Source organism: Scyliorhinus canicula, chromosome 3 (genome assembly GCF_902713615.1).
Source record: "Scyliorhinus canicula chromosome 3, sScyCan1.1, whole genome shotgun sequence".
NCBI classification, from domain to species: Eukaryota; Metazoa; Chordata; class Chondrichthyes; order Carcharhiniformes; family Scyliorhinidae; genus Scyliorhinus; species Scyliorhinus canicula.
The window spans coordinates 132,500,740-132,521,713 of NC_052148.1; the positions used below are offsets into that span (position 1 = coordinate 132,500,740).

Sequence of the window (20,974 nt, forward strand, 5' to 3'; positions counted from 1 at the left end):
GGAGAGTACTTTCATGCAGAACTTTATCATTAATTCATTATTTTATGTTCTCTGTTGTTGGGCTATTGGGACGAGGAGTCCATTGTGCATATGCACTTTGACACAGGGAAGGAAAGTTGTTCGTTGACTTAACTTGGATAGCTCCCGTTCATGACCAGGCAGCTAGCTACAGTACAGTGCTGAGATCTGGGACAAAATCACCTACATTTTGTGTACAGTATTGGTTTTCTAAAGAAGAGAAAGGAAAACATGATGATGAATGGGCATGGAATGGTTTTCAAAAAATGCAACCCGAAATCTAATACCTGACTTCAAAAAAGAATTAAAATTGCAAATTCTGTAGAATGTTTTCCTCTGTCCACTAACATTGATCAAAAAACAGATATGAGGATAAATTGACGTTCTCGATCCGTGTACTCATTTACATTAGTTTGCTAAAATTAATGAACAGAGAAAAATGTAGTTTATTTTATGGCATTTAAGTCTCACGGCTTTTCATTCGTGGGAAGTAGGACAGGATAATTGTGCAGTATTATAACTATTTGTTGTAACTTCATGTGTTGGGATTCATTTTTTTAATGTTGTGGTGAAGTAGTTGTTGATCAGTATACTTGTACTTTTATCTGATAAAGCATCGTCTATTGATCTTGCCCATTGATTGACAAGAATGTTGGTTGTCGTTGGAATTTTCTTGCATGCTCTTTCTTATTTGAGTTTCTATCAAGCTTGAAACACAGCCAAAGCTACAGCAGGCAGGTATGTGATGTATGTATAGATAATGCTCGGTGCCATGACAGAGATTTTATCGTGTGGTTTTGTGTGTCTGCTCATCTGATTGGACAATTCACTTATTTCAGTTTTGTGTGTGACAGGACCTTAGTGCAGTGTACTTGTTTCCTTTTCTCGGGAAGCCTGTTAAAAGGTGAAAATTTGATTTATGTTATAAAAGTTGGGATAAATTTGGAATTAACTTGACACGATTGTACTCATCAAAGTAAGGAACTGCAGTCCACTTATTTTTACATTTGTAGACATGTAGCATTTATAGGTAAGGTATACGGAGCACAACAACTGCAAAATGAAGCTGTTTTTATTCTGCTCCAACACCGTGTCAGCTTACCGTGTGCTGCTGCAACATTACTATTTTCTCCATTTCTCACACCAAACATTCTTGGCACACTTGCAAACCTAGAAAACGAACAAAATGCTAACCAACATTTTGAATCTTGCATTCTAGTTGATCTTAAAGACTTAATAATTCACAATTGATAACATTTTAATCCTTTTTAAAAACAAGGAAAAGCAAAATGAAAATTAAATTATCAACATGTCATAATTTCTGTGAAATCAACCCCAAAACTCAAGTGGTCCATATTTAAACCCTTGCCCCTGTTCACAGCAGCATCCTGTTTTTGGGTGCTGGTAAGGAGACATTGCCCCCCCTGCAGGTGCTTTGCACGCTTTTTGTCTGCTGTAAATCAACTTCTTCAGGCTGGAACTCTTCTTCCCCCATGTGCACTTCCTCCTTGCCCCAAACCAGTTCAAACTGACACTCTTCGACCCAGCGCACTCACACTGTCTCTTTTCCCCACTGCTCCCACCTTCATATCGCCTTACCTCTAACTGTATTCTGCCCTTCACCTCAAACTGACATGTTTTTTTCCCCCCTACTCCAACCCTACACTCTTTGCCCAGCCTGAATCCTGGCACCCTGCCCCCACTACCTTTCAGATAAAGCCTGAATTCTTCATCCTTTCCTGCATTTATATAGTAGCTTTAATGTAATAAATGTGTCCTTGGACTTCACTAAGGCATTATCAAACAAACTTTGACACTGAGCCACATATTTTCACAATTTGTGTGTGTATTCCATACTTGGCTTTGCTAATACTAGCGATTCCAGCTGAAGAGACTTGGGGCACAATTCTCGGGTTTCGTTGCACTCTCGCTCAAGCTAAACAAGGCCGGTGAATAGTGGGAGAGGCAAAACACTAGAACCGTGCCAGGCGCCAAATAGTTTGCGATGCAATGGCCCGCTCCCATAGGCAAAATTGAGATCTCACCGTAGTGTTTCTAGAAAGCAATTATTAGCACTTACGCCCCATTACCATACAACTAACGAGAGCCACCCCAAATCCAGCGGCCTCCCCAGCAAGTGGTCACGCTGACACCGATTAGTACTCCTTTTGAAAAATGTGAACCTGTTGGAAGGGCTTCTGAGGGGAGTAGCGATAATTTCTCACTTGCAAAGAGCTCAGGGATGCTGGGCTTGCCACACCAGTGCTCGGTGGTGGGTGGGGGACCATCTGCTGGGGTGGGGGACACTCCATGGGCTACCATGAGAGGGTGGGGGGCTATGCTGGGGAGGCAACCGGGGGGGGGGGCATCCGGGCGGGGCAACCGCTCGTGGTACCACCATGCCAACTCTTGGATCGTGTGTACCCATTCCTGGGGCAACCTTTGTTTTTGCCTGTCTGCCCCACCGACCACCATAACCCCCACCAACTGCTGAGACCTCTGGCCATGCGGCTGAAAGCTATTGCTAATATTGCTAATAGGGAATTGGCAATCATGGTTAAAGGGGCACTTCACACAATCCAAGTGGATTCTCGTGGGTAGGCAGGGCATGTGGCATGTGGGAGTCATTGACTAGCATTCCAAGCAAACTTTGATGCCTGAACATTGTGGGACGCAACATCGCACAAGCAACAGCCAACATCCTAACACCCAGGGGATGGAACACAGCTCCGGGATCATTTCCATGGCTGGACGGTGGGTGAGTGCCATGGGGAGGGGGGATGCCTGCGGAGATCGGCCAAGGATTTGGAGGTCAGCCCGCATTGCGGAAGAAGGTGACAGAGGCATCATACTGGTTGTGCACAAAGGTATTGTGTTTGTCAATTCCCCACCCTCCTGATGTTGCTGCCCCCTCACCCCCTACCTAACATCCCTCCCATGGTGACCTCAGTGATCCTCGATGTGCTTTGCCCACCTAGCTCTACCACTATGTGTGTCTCCAGGGTGCACCTCTGAGGTGGAGGCAGCCAGCTGCTTACCTCATGCCATGGCCTTTGATGTCCCTGGTGGGCATCCTCTGGGGCCAGAGGGCCCTGGTTCAATTGCCGTCCTGTCCCATGTGCTGGCTGCGAGATGTGGCCTCCGAGGAGTGCAACTTGGGGGAGCTGACAAACACCATCCCCACTCCATGGCATGGGTCCGGGTTGGCACTCAGCGTCCTCCCTGGTTCGAGCACCAGCTGCCCCGAATCATCTGGCTCTCCCAGCCCTGGCAGCTCCCTGATGCCTGCACCATCGTGGCAATGCCCTTGGGACTGGGACAAGCTCCGCAGCGCCTCAGCAATTCCTACCTGAGAGCAGGACATGACCCACAGAACCTCATCAAGCTCAGCCTGGTACTGGGTCACACCGAGGTGAACATTCTGTCGAGACCCTCAGCCATGGCCGTCACCGACTTCACGATGCCTTGGACACCTTCACTAATGGTGTTGACATTGTGCATCAGCCTTTCCACTGCGGTCACCACCCGAGCAGTGTTGGTCTCGGTGCCATACATTGCCGGCGACATCTCCTGCACCTGCAGCCTTTCAGACACCTTCAATTGGCTATGGATCTGCTGGAGTGTCACTGACATCTCTCTGAATATTCCGGCCGCTTCCTAACAGCCCCTAGTAGGGGCTGGTTTAGCACAGTGGGCTAATCAGCTGGCTTGTAATGCAGAACAAGGGAGCAGTGCGGGTTCAATTCCCATACCGGCCTCCCCGAACAGGCGCCGGAATGTGGCGACTTGGGCTTTTCACAGTAACTTCATTGAAGTCTACCTGTGACATTTGATGATGATTTGATGATGATTTGATGATGATTTTGATATCTCCATCAGCTCCAGGTAACCCTGTTCCATCATAGCATCAGGCTGGGTCGTCAGATTCAGCAGATCGGGAATGGTAGCTGTGCGGTGACTATTATGGTGCCATCCTCAGACCTCTCCTCCGAGGTGGTCTCCTGAGAGGCTTAAGTGGGTGCTGCCTGGGATGGGCCGGTGCCATCAGCTGGAGGATGTGCGGGAGAATAGACATGTGGTCAGTGGGAGGGATGGGTCAGTCTGTATGGCAATAACAACTCACGTGTGGTTGGTCCTTCGGGTGAGGCCCAGTGGTTCCTCACCTCTGCGGCTCTGTCCTCGGCCACTCCAGTCACCTCCAAGGCATGCCCCTCGAAGGTCATGAGGATTCTGATGTCCGGCACATTACCGCCAGTCTGGGCCCTCTCCTGGCGATTGTGGGAGATCTTTTCCTGAGGAGACAGTCAGGGCATCGTTGGCCACATGTCTGGTTCACCGTGGTTGGGGGTGGGGTTATGTGTGTACGGGAGGAGTTGATGCTCCTGTGGAGGCATGGGGACGGAAAGGTGTGTGTGGGGTTGAGGGGGGCTTTGGTGGCTATCACTTGTGCTGCCCAGTTTGGTCATCGACCTTCTTCCTGCACTGGAGGCCAGACCTCCTGGTCCCACTACCTGAGCTCAGTGCCGCCTCTACCGCATCCCAGACAGCACTGGCTGCCCTACGGCTCACCCTCCTGGACCCTCAGGGGAACAGGACATCCCTCCTCCACTCTACTGCGTCTAGCATCTCCTCAGGCCAGCCTCGCCGAATCTTGGGGCTGGTCTCCTCGGCTATTGTTGTGAGCTAGCTGGGATTGGCTGAGTAAGTGCTGCTCAACCTCGTTAGCGGGGGGCACGATTCTCCGGAAAGATTTCTAAGTGTTGTAGTGAGTGGGACTTGCAGCTAGCTTCCCGGCGCTCGGCCCAGCAAGGCTGGCAACGCTATTCAATGTTAGTCCACTTGACGATGCCTCACGGGCTTCTAGCCGAAGCCTCACCAACAGATTCACTGGCATCACGGTCTCCAACTCTCTGCTGACGAGGTTGAGCAGCACTTACTCAGCCAATCCCAGCCAGCTCACAACAATAGCCGAGGAGACCAGCCCCAAGATTCGGCGATGCTGGCCTGGGGAGGCTGCTGGACGCAGTGGAGACCAGGAGGGATATCTTGTCCCCTGAGGGTCCAGGAGGGTGAGCCATAGGGCATCCAGTGCTGTCTTGGACGAGGTGGCGGCAGCACTGAGCTTAGGGGAGTGTGACCAGGAGGACTGGCCTCCAGTGCAGGAAGAAGACCAATGACCTAAACTTGTGTAAATCCTTGTTGCAGTATGCATGGTCAGAATTACTTCTCTGAGCAGTTGAACTCTGGAAGCTATGGTGATAGGATAATAGCAAATGGGGACACATGCATTGTGCCCTCAGAATGCTGCCTGGGAAAATGGTGGAAATTTACAACTGTATTGACTTTCTCGGAGATTGGTTTATTACTGTCTGGCACATTTCAGCAGTTTCGTGCGATTAGCCTTCAGTTGTTTGCCTGTGACTGCTGAAATATTTTAATTTGCCTCCAACAACAGAGTGGAAGTAAACAAAATAGAAAATGCTGGCAAATCTCAGCAGGTCTGGCAGCATCTGTAGGGAGAGTAGTTTTGAGTCCAATGACTCTTTGTCAATGCCATTGGACTCAATATTCGCTCTTTTCTCTCCCTACAGATGCTGCTAGACCTGCTGAGATTTTCCAGCATTTTCTCTTTCGTTTCAGATTCCAGCATCCGCAGTAATTCATTTTTACAGAGAGGAAGTAAAATGCCGCCTAGCACTTCAACCTGGGATAGAGTTCGGACCAAGTTTCAAGAGGAAGAAGGGTGTTGGCTGTGTTTAATGCATAATTTCCTGTTGTCGTCAAAATGTAGTTTCCTAATAAACATCCCTCTTTTAGAGCCACAAATAATTATCCACGGCGCCTCTGTTTACTTATTTAAACTCCCAAAGTGAATTCGAGATTACGAGAACGAATTGGAGCCTTAGCTGGAGACTTGCATCATTTTGGATAAATGTGGCAAGATTGTTGGCCGAAGCTAATATTTTCTTGCTTGCTTATCGATTCCTTTTTTGTTTTTTGCCTCATGGAGGTTCTGACGGTATTGGGGTTTGCAGGCAAGTTACTAGCGTCTGAACTGAAGACGTTAACTCCTGGATATATTTAAGATCGTGGGGGAGGGATTTGTTAAAATGCAAACTCTACCACCATTTCTGACACTTTAATGGATTAAGATGTCATGATTCAGCAATTGTTATGTAGTCTTTCCACCATCCCCTTTTCTGTTTCTGACAACCTGAACTAGTACATCTCTTGGCTCAGTTGATTTTTGTTTTGCAGTTTAAAGCACCTAATCCCTTTAACAAATCACTTGATTTGTAATAACCTATGAATGCATTGTGATGTGAATACAATAAGAATACAAATATATACAATGAGAGTGCAACTGTTAATCAGTGGAAACTGATCTTTTCACACCTGTTTTCAGCATGTCTGGGAATGTTGGCTCCCTTTCATTGTACATCCATGTGGAACACCTGTCTTCTCATCTCAGCTAAAGACTTATTGTGGCGGTTAAATGATGCATTTTGCTTCCAGGCAAACGTTTGAGATCGTCTCATCCGAATCTCAAAAGGTCACAGCTGCAATCAACCTTTTATGGTTACCCCATTTTAGTTGATAGTTTAACAAAAACGATTGAAACATTGAGTGCTGAAGATAGCAGGGCCATCAGCATGGAGTTACTGAGCCTGATTTTTAGAGAGTAAAATTAATGTTTGGGATCGTTTGAGGATGATTAAGCATCATTTATATAAAGCAGTTTAAATCCTATTCTTCCTGCTTTGCCAGACCAAACAGTCTAATGCTGGGAGGCTGTACCGTAATCTGCGAGCATTCTTGTGTAGGTGGCCATTTATGTTTTTCTACCTCCTTCTGTTAATTGTCTTATCCTCTGCTGAAGGTTATTAACTTTCTGGAGCATGAGTGCCCATTCTTCACATGAGCGTAGAAAAATGGTTCTCAAAGTTCTTTGATTGAAGGACATCTTTTCAATTGAATTGGCAGTGACAGACCCTCAGCTACATTTTAAATAATAATACTTATAATGTGGAAGTATTGCATGTAAAGAGTATTTTTAAAAAAAAATTATTTTTATTGGAATTTTTTACAGAAAATATAAAAATATAACAACAAGTATAGCAACAAGCAGTAATATGCAACTAACAGCCCCATAACACCCACAATTCCCCCATACCGTAACATCACATGTCTCACACTCCTCCCCCCCCCCCCCCCCCCCCCAACAAGAGAACTTAACCATAAATTAAAATTAAATAAATCAAATTTAAATAAAATAAGCCAACATAATCAACGTCTCCCCCCCCCCTCCACCCTCCCCCCGGGTTGCTGCTGCTACTGTCCCAGTACCCTATCGTTTTAATCATTAAAAAAAATAATAACTTGCAGATGTCTGTTTTTCAATGTGGAATCAGTTTGTCCGTTTGCACTAACAGATGGCTAGCGAAATTGCAAATGCACTAGTGATGATTTACCAAAATTCACTAGACTCTGGGGTGGTCCTGGCGGATTGGAAATTAGCAAACGTGACACCACTGTTTAAAAAAGGAGATAGGCAGAAAGCAGGTAATTATAGGCCAGTGAGCTTAACTTCAGTACTAGGGAAGATCCTGGAATCTATCATCAAGGAAGAACTAGCGAGGCATCTGGATAGAAATTGTCCCATTGGGCAGACGCAACATGGGTTCATAAAGGGCAGGTCGTGACTAACTAATTTAGTGGAATTTTTTGAGGACATTATCAGTGCGGTAGATAACGGGGAGCCAATTGATGTGGTATATCTGGATTTCCAGAAAGCCTTTGACAAGGTGCCACGCAAAAGGTTGCTGCATAAGATAAAGATGCATGGCATTAAGGGTAAAGTAGTAGCATGGATAGAGGATTGGTTAATTTTTTTTTAATAAATGTTTTTTATTGAGTTTTCATATTTTATATATGACAAATTACAAATTATTAGAGAGAGAGAGAAAAAAAAGGAAAACACAAAAATTTAACATGAATATTTACAGGTAAGCATCTTCATAACAACAATTGTGGCCGCCCCCTTTAGCCAGCATACATATTTTACATTCCCCAATATGGCCGAGGCACATGTTTATAGGCATTTATTTATAGTTTGGTTTTGGGCCTTGGCTTGCCATCAAACCCTCATACCGAGCCCGTAACCCCCCCCCCCCCCTCCCCCCGGCTACCTTCCCCCGATTCCCGTCCATTTTCCCCTGGTTCTTGGCCACCCGACTATTCTTCCTCATGTACGTTGGCCACAAACAGGTCCCGGAACAGTTGCATGAATGGCTCCCACGTTCTGTGGAAGCCGTCGTCCGACCCTCGGATGGCGAATTTGATTTTCTCCATTTGGAGAGATTCCGAGAGGTCGGACAGCCAGTCTGCAGCTCTGGGTGGTGCTGCTGACCGCCAGCCAAACAGGATTCTACGGCGGGCAATCAGGGAGGCAAAGGCAAGGGCGTCCGCCCTCCTCCCCAGGAATAGATCTGGCTGGTCTGAAACCCCGAAGACCGCCACTATCGGGCATGGCTCCACCCTCACCCCCACCACTTTGGACATAGCCTCGAAGAAGGCTGTCCAGTACTCCACAAGTCTGGGGCAAGACCAGAACATGTGGGTGTGGTTGGCCGGGCCTCTTTGGCACCGCTCACATTTGTCCTCCACCTCCGGGAAGAACCTACTCGTACGGTTTCTCGTTAAGTGGGCTCTATGTACCACTTTTAGTTGCGTAAGGCTGAGCCTTGCGCACGTGGAGGTGGAGTTGACCCTATGCAGTGCTTCGTTCCAGAATCCCCACCCTATCTCCATCCCCAGGTCGTCCTCCCATTTCCTTCTTCTTGCGTCCAGTACGGTGTCATCCCTATCTACCAGTCGGTCATACATGTCACTACAGTTCCCTTTCTCAAGGATACTTGCGTCCAGTAGGTCTTCCAGTAGTGTCTGTCGTGGCGGTTGTGGGTACGTCCTTGTCTCCTTTCGTAGGAAGTTTTTGAGCTGCAGGTACCGTAGCTCGTTCCCCCCAGCTAGCTGAAATTCCTCTCTCAGTTCGTCCAGTGTTGCGATCCTGTCGTCCGTGTATAGGTCCCTGACTGTCAGTGTCCCCCCGTCCTGCCTCCACCTTTTGAAGGTGGCGTCAGTCAGTGCTGGTTTGAACCTATGGTTGTTGCAGATGGGAGCCTTGTCCGACATTTTGTACAGGCCAAATTGCTGCCGCAGTTGGTTCCAGGAATGGAGGGTGGCTGTCACCACTGGGCTGGTGGAGTGTTTTTTGGGTGGGGATGGGAGTGCTGCCGTGGCGAGGGCCCGGAGGGAGGTTCCCATGCAGGAGGCCTCCTCCGCACGCACCCACTCGGCTTCTGGCTCCTGGATCCATCCCCTTACTCGCTCGGCTGTTGCCGCCCAGTGGTAGAATTGTAGATTCGGGAGGGCTAGCCCCCCCCTGGATTTTGTTTTTTGTATGACCTTCTTTGGGATCCTAGCATTTTTACCCCCCCATACGAACGCCATGATATGTTTGTCCAGTGCTTTGAAAAAGGTCTTGGGGATGTAGATCGGAATGGATCTAAACAGGAAGAGGAACCTGGGCAGTACGTTCATTTTGATCGTCTGGACTCTCCCCGCGAGGGAGAGCGGGAGTGTGTTCCATCTTTGGCAGGTCCTTTTTAACTTCCTCCATCAGGCTGGTGAGGTTCCATTTGTGGATCCCTTTCCAGTCATGGCTATTTGGATCCCCAGGTAGCGGAATTTATTTCGGGCTTGTTTGAACGGCAGCCCCTTTAGTGCTGCCCCCCCCCCCCCCCCCCCCCCCCCCCCCCCCCCCCCCCCCTTGCGGGTGTACTGGGAAGATCTCACTTTTGCTCATGTTGAGTTTGTGGCCCGAGAAGGCTCCAAACTCTTTCAGGAGTGCGATGATTCCGTCCATGCTGCTTTGTGGGTCCGAGATATAGAGGAGCAGATCATCCGCATAGAGTGAGACTCTGTGCTCTCTACCTCCCCTTCGGATCCCCCTCCAATTTTTTGCTGCCCTGAGCGCGATTGCTAGCGGTTCGATTGCTAGTGCGAACAGCAGCGGGGACAGTGGGCATCCTTGTCTGGTGCCCCTGTGCAGCTGGAAGTATTGGGAGTTGGTATTGTTGGTCCGTACACTCGCCATGGGAGCGTTGTATAGGAGCTTTACCCAAGCGGTGAACCCTGTTCCAAGCCCGAACCGCTCCAGTACCTCTGAGGTATTTCCATTCGACTCTGTCAAAGGCCTTTTCTGCGTCCAGGGAGACGATCACCTCTTGTGTTCTCTCCCCGGAGGGGGTCATTATCACGTTCAGCAGGCGCCTGATGTTCGCGGTAAGCTGTCTACCTTTGACGAAGCCCGTCTGGTCCTCTGTGACCACCTCAGTTACACAGTCTTCTAGCCTTTTGGCTAGGATTTTGGCCAGTATTTTGGCGTCTGCGTTCAGCAGAGATATGGGTCTGTATGACCCACATTCCATTGGGTCTTTGTCTTTCTTGGGTATCAGCGAGATTGAGGCCTGTGCTAACGTGGGTGGCAGTGTGCCCCTAGCTAGCGAGTCTGTGAACATCTCCCGCAGGTGCGGGGCCAGCGCTGTCGCGAATGTTTTGTAGAAGTCCGCCGGGAATCCGTCCGGTCCCGGCGCCTTCCCCGTCTGCATGGAGCTAATGCTCTCCATGATCTCTCCCAGTGCTAGTGGTACTTCCAGATCCCGTTTTCTGCCCTCTCCCACGACTGGTATGTCCAGTCCATCAAGAAACCGGTTCATCCCAGCCTTCCCCGTTGGGGGCTCTGAGGTGTACAGCTCTTGGTAGAAGGCCTTGAAGGTTTCGTTAATCCTCTCTGGTTCTGTTTCCCACGTGCCTCTGGCACCTCTGATTTGCGCAATTTGAGGATTGGTTAATTAATAGACAGCAAAGAGTGGGGATTACTGGGTGTTTCTCTGGTTGGCAATCAGTAGCTAGTGGTGTCCCTCAGGGATCAGTGTTGGGCCCACAAGTGTTCACAATTTACATAGATGATTTGAAGTTGGGGACCAAGGGCAATGTGTCCAAGTTTGCAGACAACACTAAGATGAGTGGTAAAGCAAAAAGTGCAGAGGATGCTGGAAGTCTGCAGAGGGATTTGGATAGGTTAAGTGAATGGGCTAGGGTCTGGCAGATGGAATACAATGTTGACAAATGTGAGGTTATCCATTTTGGTAGGAATAACAGCAAAAGGGATTATTATTTAAACGATAAAATATTAAAACATGCTGCTGTGCAGAGAGACTTGGGTGTGCTAGTGCATGAGTCACAGAAGGTTGGTTTACAGGTGCAACAGGTGATTAAGAAGGCAAATGGAATTTTGTCCTTCATTGCTAGAGGGATGGAGTTTAAGACTAGGGAGGTTATGCTGCAATTGTATAAGGTGTTAGTGAGGCCACACCTGGTGTATTGTGTTCAGTTTTGGTCTCCTTACTTGAGAAAGGATGTACTGGCACTGGAGGGTGTGCAGAGGAGATTCACTAGGTTAACCCCAGAGCTGAAGGGGTTGGATTATGAGGAGAGGTTGAGTAGACTGGGTCTGTACTCGTTGGAATTTAGAAGGATGCGGGGGGGGGATCTTATAGAAACATATAAAATTATGAAGGGAATAGATAGGATAGATGCAGGCAGGTTGTTTCCACTGGCGGGTGAAAGCAGAACTAGGGGGCATAACCTCAAAATAAGGGGAAGTAGTTTTAGGACTGAGTTGTGAATCTATGGAATTCCTTGCCCAATGAAGCAGTAGAGGCTCCTTCATTAAATGTTTTTAAGATAAAGATAGTTTTTCGAAGAATAAAGGGATTAAGGGTTATGGTGTTCGGGCCGGAAAGTGGAGCTGAGTCCACAAAAGATCAGCCATGATCTAATTGAATGGCGGAGCAGGCTCGAGGGGCCAGATGGCCTACTCCTGCTCCTAGTTCTTGTGTTCTCACTCTGCACTGCATGTATGGTGGTCTCACTTGGCTCTCCTCTTTCTGCTTGCATTTCACGTTATACCGGGGACCCCTTTATAGTCCCCACGTGAGCCCAGAGAAACTTAATTTGAGAAACATTGCCGACAAATTGACCAAAGAGGACATTATATTAGGGACAGGGTAGCCCTGGCTCAGTGGTGGCATTCTTTCCTCCTGAGTGAGAATGTTCTGGGTCCAAACCTGCTAGTTTTGAGCATGTAATGCAGACTGACTCTTCATCATTGGAGTCCTGAAAGAATGTTGCATTGTTGGTGGTGCTATCTTTGGAGACATTAAACCAAATACCTCTCTTTGGAGGTTCTTGCTTTCTGTGCAGGAGAGCAGATTGGTCGATATTCAGACATAGTCACAAACTAATGCCATAACAGCCCTAGAATCAAAGTTGGGACTCTTCTAGCCTGTATCATGTCTCAGTACCACACCAGGCAGGACATGTACTTGAGTCGTCAAAGGCATGCTGAATTCCCCAGCATATGGTGAAGTATTACCTTTTTGTGCTGTAGCCAGTATTTATTTTTCAGTTTTTCATTTATTTGGAAGGTTTCAAATCTTGCTGTGCATTTTTAAAAATCCCGAAAACTTTTTGGGAAGCCTGAATGAACAGGTCAAAAATAGTTGACTCTTAAAGGTGTGAGAGTTTTGCAGTCTTTTAGCTCTGTTTCTCGTCTGTCCATTTATTACATTTTGATTAATGTCACTTACTTGGAAATGCACAAAATGATGCTCAGTAAATTGGTTTATTTACACCGAGGCATAATGTTCACTTTTGCAACCCACATTATAAATTGAAGAAAATTGTTGTTAATATTAAGCCACACTCCTATGGGCACATTACTGATTCAGGAAATGGAGAACCATTTTTGCACATTTTAAAAAATTGGTCTTTTTGGAAGGCAGTAATTCAGCACCTGTGAAAGTAAAGTGGTCAGAGATTGGTTTGGTAAAACTCCAAAACCTTGGGACAAAAGTGGTGTAATGTGTAAGTGTTGTCTGACTGACCAATCTTTTGCGTCTTTGCATAGCATTTCTAAACCTATTGATGAAATGGCTGCTGGATTGTACACACCTGCTCTTTTGGTAACTTGATTCACATTCATATATTATAGACTACTAATGATTCATATATGAATGCACATGATGTGCCATCAATTGCACGAGAGACGAGTTGCTTTACAAAAGTTAGGCTTTAATAAACTAGAACTTAGCCCTGCGGTTGTCTACAATAAAATGGACGACCGCCGGGCGTTTGACTATTTATACCTTGGCAAGGAGGCGTGGTTAACTCAACCTCTCGACCAATCGGTCGCGAGGCACATGACCGACCAGGGCCAATGGTAAGCCGGTGTTCTGCCCCAATGGCAGACAGGTATGCAAATCATATCACCACAGCACAGTTGGCCATCAGACCAAATGTCAACATTCTGAACATTCACTATACCAGAAGGATGCTAGATGTGAAAAAAAGATTGTGGAAATCATTGTTTCCTGTATTGTTGGTGACTGCAGCTGCTCTGTACCAGTATGAATGTACACGAGTGTTGTTGTGTAAATCCTTCCAGACAATAGACCAAAATAGCTCAGTTGGCTAGATGGCTGGTTCGTGAAACGGACCGCCGCCAATAGCACGGGTTCAATTCCTGTACTGGCTGCGGTTATCCATGAAGGCCCTGCCTTCTGAATCTTAGCCCTCATCTGAGGTGTCGTGAGCCTCAGGTTAAATCATCACCAGTCAGCTCTCTCTCACAGGAGAGAGCAGCCTATGTTACTCTGGGACTGTGGCAAAATTTACATTTATTAACCTATAAACATGCGTATTTATAAATCTTATTAAACTTCTTCTCGCAAAATAAATTCAGAATAGAATATTATTTTATATTGGGTTAAGTATAATGCTGGTGCCAAAGCAAAAATTTTTCGCTGGCAAAATGCGGCTTAGTGACACTTCCTGCAAACCCTGTACTGTATAGAATGAATTGTACGTCATTACACATGGTGCATTCCTGTTCTTATGGTGTATATCCAATTGTGTATTAACTGAGTCACTAACTCTGTGTGTAGTAAAATCACATTGTACAATTGGTGCTGCTTTCTTTATAAAGTGCAGTGAGGAGGTTCTATGTGTATGGATGTTACGGAGAGGTACAAATTATTATTTTTCTCACGTAGAAGCTCGATATTTATGTGATTAAAACCAGGTCATCCTTCAGTTTTCACAGTTTGGTTAAGTAGACCTAATGGTATGGGGGAGGGGCGCTTTGCGGTTTCAAGGAGCTCCTCCTTTAAGATGCTCCTAAAACCGACATCTTTGATCACACCTGTCCCACTGTCTCCCTCTTGAACTCAGCATCAGTTTTTGACTGATTAATCTCCTGCGAAGCACCTTGGGATGATTTACTATATTGAAAACACCTTATAAATGTGAATTGTTGGTTGCCTGTCACCAGGCGTAGTCAGTGCTTTGGCTGGTTTCATTGGCAAATATCCACACTGCGTACAATGATTAGAGTGAAAATGAGAAAGATTGTTTCACATGATTTATTTTCTGCTTATCTTTATGGACATAAGCCAATGAGAAGGAAGCAAATTGGCTGAACAATTTGAGGACATGCTCACCAGACATGAGAAATGTGATTACATAGATATGGGAGTTGGTGCTTAGTTTTTCTGATTTACTTCGCAAAAAGCTTTTAAAAATGAGAGTCCTGCTACAAAGAACAATTAATTCATGCAAAATACATGCATTTCTACAGTTCAAATTAGCTATGAGTGGATGTCTGAGCCTTAAATCCTGTTATTATGTGAGTTGGTGCAAATGAAAGAGTCTATAAACTTGGATTTTTAAAAAATCACAAGGCAATCCTGTGGGAAACCCAGCCTTGGCTTCCTGCGTTTGTATTCTGCACGTTTTTCTCCATTGTTTTCCCCTCTTCAAAACAATGTTCTACATAACAGTAGATATTTTACTTTGACTTTCTTCCTTATTTGTATGCAATTCTCAAACAATTGTGACACGATAAAAGTCCATTTATACCAGCCTTCTTTTCACCACAGAATAGGTAAGTTGCCAATCACTGTTGCAATTCTCTCTCTCTCTCGCTCTCTCTTAGACATTTGTCTTTTGCTCAAGATTAAATCATTTGCCAGCTGAGAATGAATCAGCATTTGGAGGCTTTTGTTGATTGAGCAGATTTCTTGATTTCCTGTTTTGCTTTTAAAACATTTCTTCTCATCCAAGGTGCATTTAAGGATGGCATCAGATGTACTTCATGGAAATCCTACTTCAGCATCCCTACCCATGATTGCATCAGTGATTTTTCCTTTTCTATGATGCTGTTCCTTACACCCTTGTGACTGACATAGATTAATTGCACTGTGGGTATCTTGTGAACAGGCAGTAACAGCAACTTGTATTTATGTAGCATCTTTAAAACATCCCAAGGTACAAGAGTACATCATGAAACAAAATATAACACCAAACCACATAAGGAAATATTAGGGCAGATGACTAAAAGCTTGGTCAGAGGTGGGTTTCAAGGAGTATTTTAAACGAGGAAAGTGAGATAGCGAGGGAGGAAATGAGAGATCTTAGGCCCTAGGCAGCTGAAGGTTCCAGCCACCAGTGATGGAGTAATTAAAATCAGGGATACTCATGAGGCCAGAATTAGAAGAGTGCAGATATCTCGGAAGGCTGTGGGGCTACAGGATGTTAGAGATATAGCGTGAGGAGGTTAGCGTAGCACAGTGGTTAGCACAGTTGCTTCACAGCTCCAGGGTCCCAGGTTCGATTCCTGGCTTGGGTCACTGTCTCTGCGGTGTCTGCACGTTCTCCCCATGGCTGCATGGGTTTCCTCCGGGTGCTCCGGTTTCCTCCCACAGTCTAAAGATGTGCAGGTTAGGTGGATTGGCCATTCTAAATTGCCCTTCATGTCCAAAAAGGTTAGGTGGGGTTACTGGGTGACAAGGATAAAGGGGATAGGGTGGAGGTGTGGGGCTTGAGTGGGGTGCTCTTTTCAAGGGCCGGTGGAGACTTGATTGGCCGAATGGCCTCCTTCTGCAATGTAAATTCTATGCAACGGTGAAGTAGAGCTGGGTGTCATCAGCATACGTACGGATACTGATGCTGTATTTTCAGAAGATGCCAAAGAGCAGAATGCAGTTGAGCAATAGAGGCTCATGGGCAGGTCCTTGGGGTCACCCAAGATCTTGTTGCAGGAATAGGAGGAGAAGGCATTGCAGATTTGGCTCTGAATAGGATGGTTAGTTAGGAATAGAGGTGGCTAGATGACAGTTGAGATGCATTGCAGGGGGATGGTGTAATCAACAATGTCAATGGCTGCAGACAGGCTCACTTTGTTTCACCCCTCTCTCCTGTTCTTATAATCATCATTGGCTTCCATCACCTCAAGTCCAAACAGAGTTTCTTCCCAAGTTGGCCTTTCTCTTTTCCTTCCTTAAACTCTGTATTGAGTGAGTCCTCATCCTTGGTGATTTCCATTTGTCTCAGCTCTCCACCTCTTCTTTGAATTTTTTCCCTCAAGTTCAAAGGGCATGGATTTTACTGTATCTGACACACAACTAGTTTAGCCATCAGATCTGGTTTGACTTAAGTATTAGGCTTCATTCTCTAGCAAAACCATCCATGACTAGAGGATTATCATGGGGAACATAGATAACATTCTGTCTTGAACTCCTCTCTTCACCCCCTTTCATCCTCTCCTCCATCTCTTCCTCATTGTGAAGATGGAGACCATTTGTTTAATTGTTTCTGCTACTTCCTTAAATCTTCACCTGCCCTAACCATGAATTCACACCTCTCCAATTCCTAATTCTCTTCATGCACCCCATCTCCCTTGCACCGTCTCTGAGCATATCCCAATTACCAATACCAATTATCAGCAAACACAGTACAGCACAAACCATTTGGCACAGGACACTAATTTCAGCAATTCACAATTACAGAAATAAAAAAACCGAGTGTGGAAAGATATTATTTCTGATTGGACCAAAGAGGTGGTTGGGTCAGAGGGGAGTCGGTTTGGGAGTTACTCTTTAAGTAACTATCAGGGTAAAACTAGCAGAACCATCCAAAGTTAGAAACTTAAGTTGCTTCTGTTGAATGGTACCCAGCCCTGTGGAATTGTCCGGAACAGAGAGACAAATAAGGAGATATTCGATGAGGTAACCAGAATCTTGGTCAAGGAGATGGATTCTAAATATGGTTTGAAAAGAGGAAACACCTGAGACCCACACCTATATTGATCTTGTTCGCTTTAAATTGCTGACAATCAAATATAATAGTTGACATTGGAAATAATTGAATCCTCTCTAGTCGTGTACCTTTCCGAGCTAAGGCTATCCATCACCCTGATCCTCACTGACCCATTCAATGCCTCAAATTTAAAATTCTCATCCCTACCATTACACACCTTTGTGCTTTCACTGTTCCCTACTTTTCTGATCTCCTCCAGCCTACTGCTCCTCTCCTCACTGTTCATTTGACTTTCTGTGCATTCCTTGTATTTGTGTCCCATTATTAGAAGCTATATCTTCAATCAGCCTTCTGGGCTGGGATTGCATCCCTAAAACCCTTCACTGTTTCCTCTTTTCAAACCATATTTAGAATCCATCTCCTTGACCAAGATTTGGTCCAATCAGAAATAATATCTTTCCACACTCGGTTTTTTTATTTCTGTAGTTGTGAATTGCTGAAATTAGTGTCCTGTGCCAAATGGTTTGTGCTGTACTGTGTTTGCTGATAATGGTATTGGTAATTAAATTATCCACTTGCAGGCTGTGGAATAACATAGTACACAGTGATTAACTGCACTGGGAGGAAGATATAACCTACTTGGAAGCTGTTAATTAATGGTACTTCTAAGATAGCCTTGTTCAGGGTGACAAATGAAATTTAGGCATAGCGCCAGCAGTGTAGAATTTAATGCGATCCTTATGCTATATACAGAATGCGCAGCAAAGTTAACGACTGGAAACTAGCAGGAGCACCTTGAGCTAGAGTGTGGTACCTCATTGTAAATTACAGTGTATATTGGCATTATGGATGGTTGTGTGGGGGTGGAGTACTTTGAGCTCATGTTGGCTATCGCGTGAACGACGACGTGGGCGGAAAATACAGCGAGAATCAGAAAACTTGATGGGGGGGCGGGGAGCCGTGGGGATTTTCCAAGCCCGGCCCCGAGCTGAGAGAATCCCGCCCAGGGACCCCCACACCTGGACATAGATTATTCATTTGTTGTGTAATTCTGGGTCCTTTTGTTTGTTTTTTTCCTTGTATACCCATTTTATTTATTGAAATTCTTCTGTAGTATAGTGTGATAACACTGTAGAAGGGCACAACGTATAAAAGAAAATCTAATAAAAATATTATATTAAAAAGACAAAAGCAAAGGTAGTCAGAAGGAGTATATTGGACAAACTAGAGTGAAGCTTAAGTGGACAGTTTCACGCTCGAACAAGTAGGTAAATTTGTCTATTTAGGGCAAGTGATAACAGAAATGAGAATGTGGCGCAGAAGTTAGAAGCAGGATAGAGATAGCTAGAAGGAATTTTATGAAGATGAAGGATGTGTTAGCAACAAGAAAACTCAAGCAAATAATGAGGAGAAAAAACATTGCTACAGCCTATCTGTTTTCCTGTATGCTTCAGAAACCTAGAGAATTAGGAAAAATATGTGACAGAAAATGCGACCTTTGAAGTGTGAATCCTAAGATAATATGTTTTTAAAATCCATATAGAGACCAAAAGACAAATGAAGGTACTTGAAATATCAATTGTGAAAGAAATCTAAAAAGTAACACTCAGAAAAGAAAATGTCGGTATGTTGGCCATTTGATCAGAGCTGAAAAGTTAGATCTCTTTTCTCGTGAGCAAAGTGGAGGACAGCAGGAAGGGTGGGTCGACTGAGGTACATTTGGATGATGTCACAGAATGCTTGCAGGCAAGCTACAGTGGATGAGTGAGACAGATGAGCGTGACATACCATGACAGCACATCTCCAGACCGAGTAGCTACAGGCAGCAGCAGTACAATCTTGAAATTGTTTATTTTTAAAGGGAAAAATGAAACTGTATAGAATGTGGACAAAATCTTATTAATATTTCCCCTCTGTATTCAGTCAATTCAAATTTCTGCCTATCTAAAAATTCGATTTCTGGTGCCCTGAGATTTTAATTTGTTGTGCTATCTTTGTTCATTGATCTAATTATTGATCAATTCCAATGTTTTATAATGCAAAATTTGACTTTGAATGTTCCACTAGAGACTGTGCTAATTTATCGGTACTCCTTGTGTGTGAGTAATTGGTAATGGCGTAAAAGTGCATATCTTACAGATTGAAGGCAGTTTTATAGTGCCCCAACTGCTTCCCAGGTTTAACCAAATGAACAGAGACCATAGATTGAACCCAAGATCTTTCTGTTGTGCAGTGATAAGTATTTTAAGAGATCTGTCCATTAAGACACAAAGAAAATTCACAATGAAATGAAATGAAAATCGCTTATTGTCACAAGTAGGCTTCAGTGAAGTTACTGTGAAAAGCCCCTAGTCGCCACATTCCGGCACCTGTTCGGGGAGGCTGGTACGGGAATTGAACCGTGCTGCTGGCCTGCTTGGTCTGCTTTCAAAGCCAGCGATTTAGCCCAGTGTGCTAAACCAGCCCTATGAAAATTGCTTATTGTCACAAGTAGGCGTTTGAATGAAGTTACTGTGAAAAGCCCCTAGTCGCCACATTCCGGCGCCTGTTTGGGGAGGCTGGTATGGGAATTGAACCTTGCTGCCGGCCTGCCTTGGTCTGCTTTCAAAGCCAGCGATTTAGCCCTGTGCTAAACCAGAAATATGCTCTTAATGACTATTTATACTCCGGAATGGCCGTAAAAATGTAGTGTTGTGCCTCTGCAGAATATTTAACTAAAACCTGTGAAGTATAGTTCTTTTTTATCTGATGGAGCTTGTTCTCAATTGCAATGGTATTGACTGATTCTGACGTTTATGTCCAGTGGATTTGAATTTGAAAGTAGCAATGGCTGTAAATTCTATTGCTCTCCAAGAGAAAAAGCTTGAATTGAAGTTAAATTCATTGCTTAGTCTAACATTCTACTGTTTCTGACTCCTGTCAATTTTGCCATCCATATAAAGATGTATGGTGCTTCTCGGGTCATAACTCAGTTAATGCTCGAAGTGGCATAACTAATTCCGTCTACGTTTATTTATCCCTTGTGTTGCAGAGATCATTAATATTTTAATGGAGGGAGTCCAGTGATTTGTAATAAATCTTAAATTCATTTTGTTTTTTCAGGCCTGAAATGTGCTTGAGCAGTGCTTCCAAGATGCTGTAATGTGCTGACTGGTCACTATGGGCAGAAGATACCCAGGGGAATATCATCGTCCAAATATCATATGTAAGTATGGGTAAAGCAGTTTTGTTCCAGTAGCTTAATTGTGGACAATCTAGAGGTAAATATATAGACGATTTTACTGCATTTCGGAGTTTGGTTATTGAAATAAATAAAACATTTTAAAGGGATCTAAGTGTCAATGACGAGAGCAAAATCTAAAGCTAATGTAAATCATTTGCATCTCAAGCTCATGACTTGGAATTGAAGGTTGTGAGCCGATGGAATTCTCTTTGCAAGAGAACAGTAGAGGGGGGTCATTGAATATTTTAAAGGCTTTCTTAAATGGTATAATTGCAGCAGCTATGTTCTTTGAGTTTGAATTCATTTTTCTATGAGGAGCATCACATTAAAATACAGGATGTGGAGATGCCGGTTTTGGACTGGGGTGAGCACAGTGAGAAGTCTTACAACACCAGGTTAAAGTCCAACAGGTTTGTTTCAAACACGAGTTTTCGGAGCACTGCTCCTTCCTTAGGTAAATGGAGGTAACCCCAGGTTAAAGAAGTGTGAATTGTCTCAAGCACGGACAGTTGG

At 45.0% G+C, this 20,974-nt stretch overlaps 1 protein-coding gene across 11 annotated transcripts in view; it reads left to right on the forward strand.

The window, feature by feature from the left end:
• apbb2b (amyloid beta (A4) precursor protein-binding, family B, member 2b) overlaps positions 1–20,974 on the forward strand; it is a 407,406-nt gene that overhangs the window by 83,357 nt on the left and 303,075 nt on the right. For all 11 annotated transcript variants that reach the window (XM_038791334.1, XM_038791322.1, XM_038791325.1 and 8 more), the window contains exon 2: positions 20,341–20,443. In XM_038791334.1, the coding sequence (XP_038647262.1) occupies positions 20,398–20,443 (46 nt within the window). In that variant the 5' untranslated portion in view covers positions 20,341–20,397. The remainder of the gene's footprint in view (positions 1–20,340; positions 20,444–20,974) is intronic.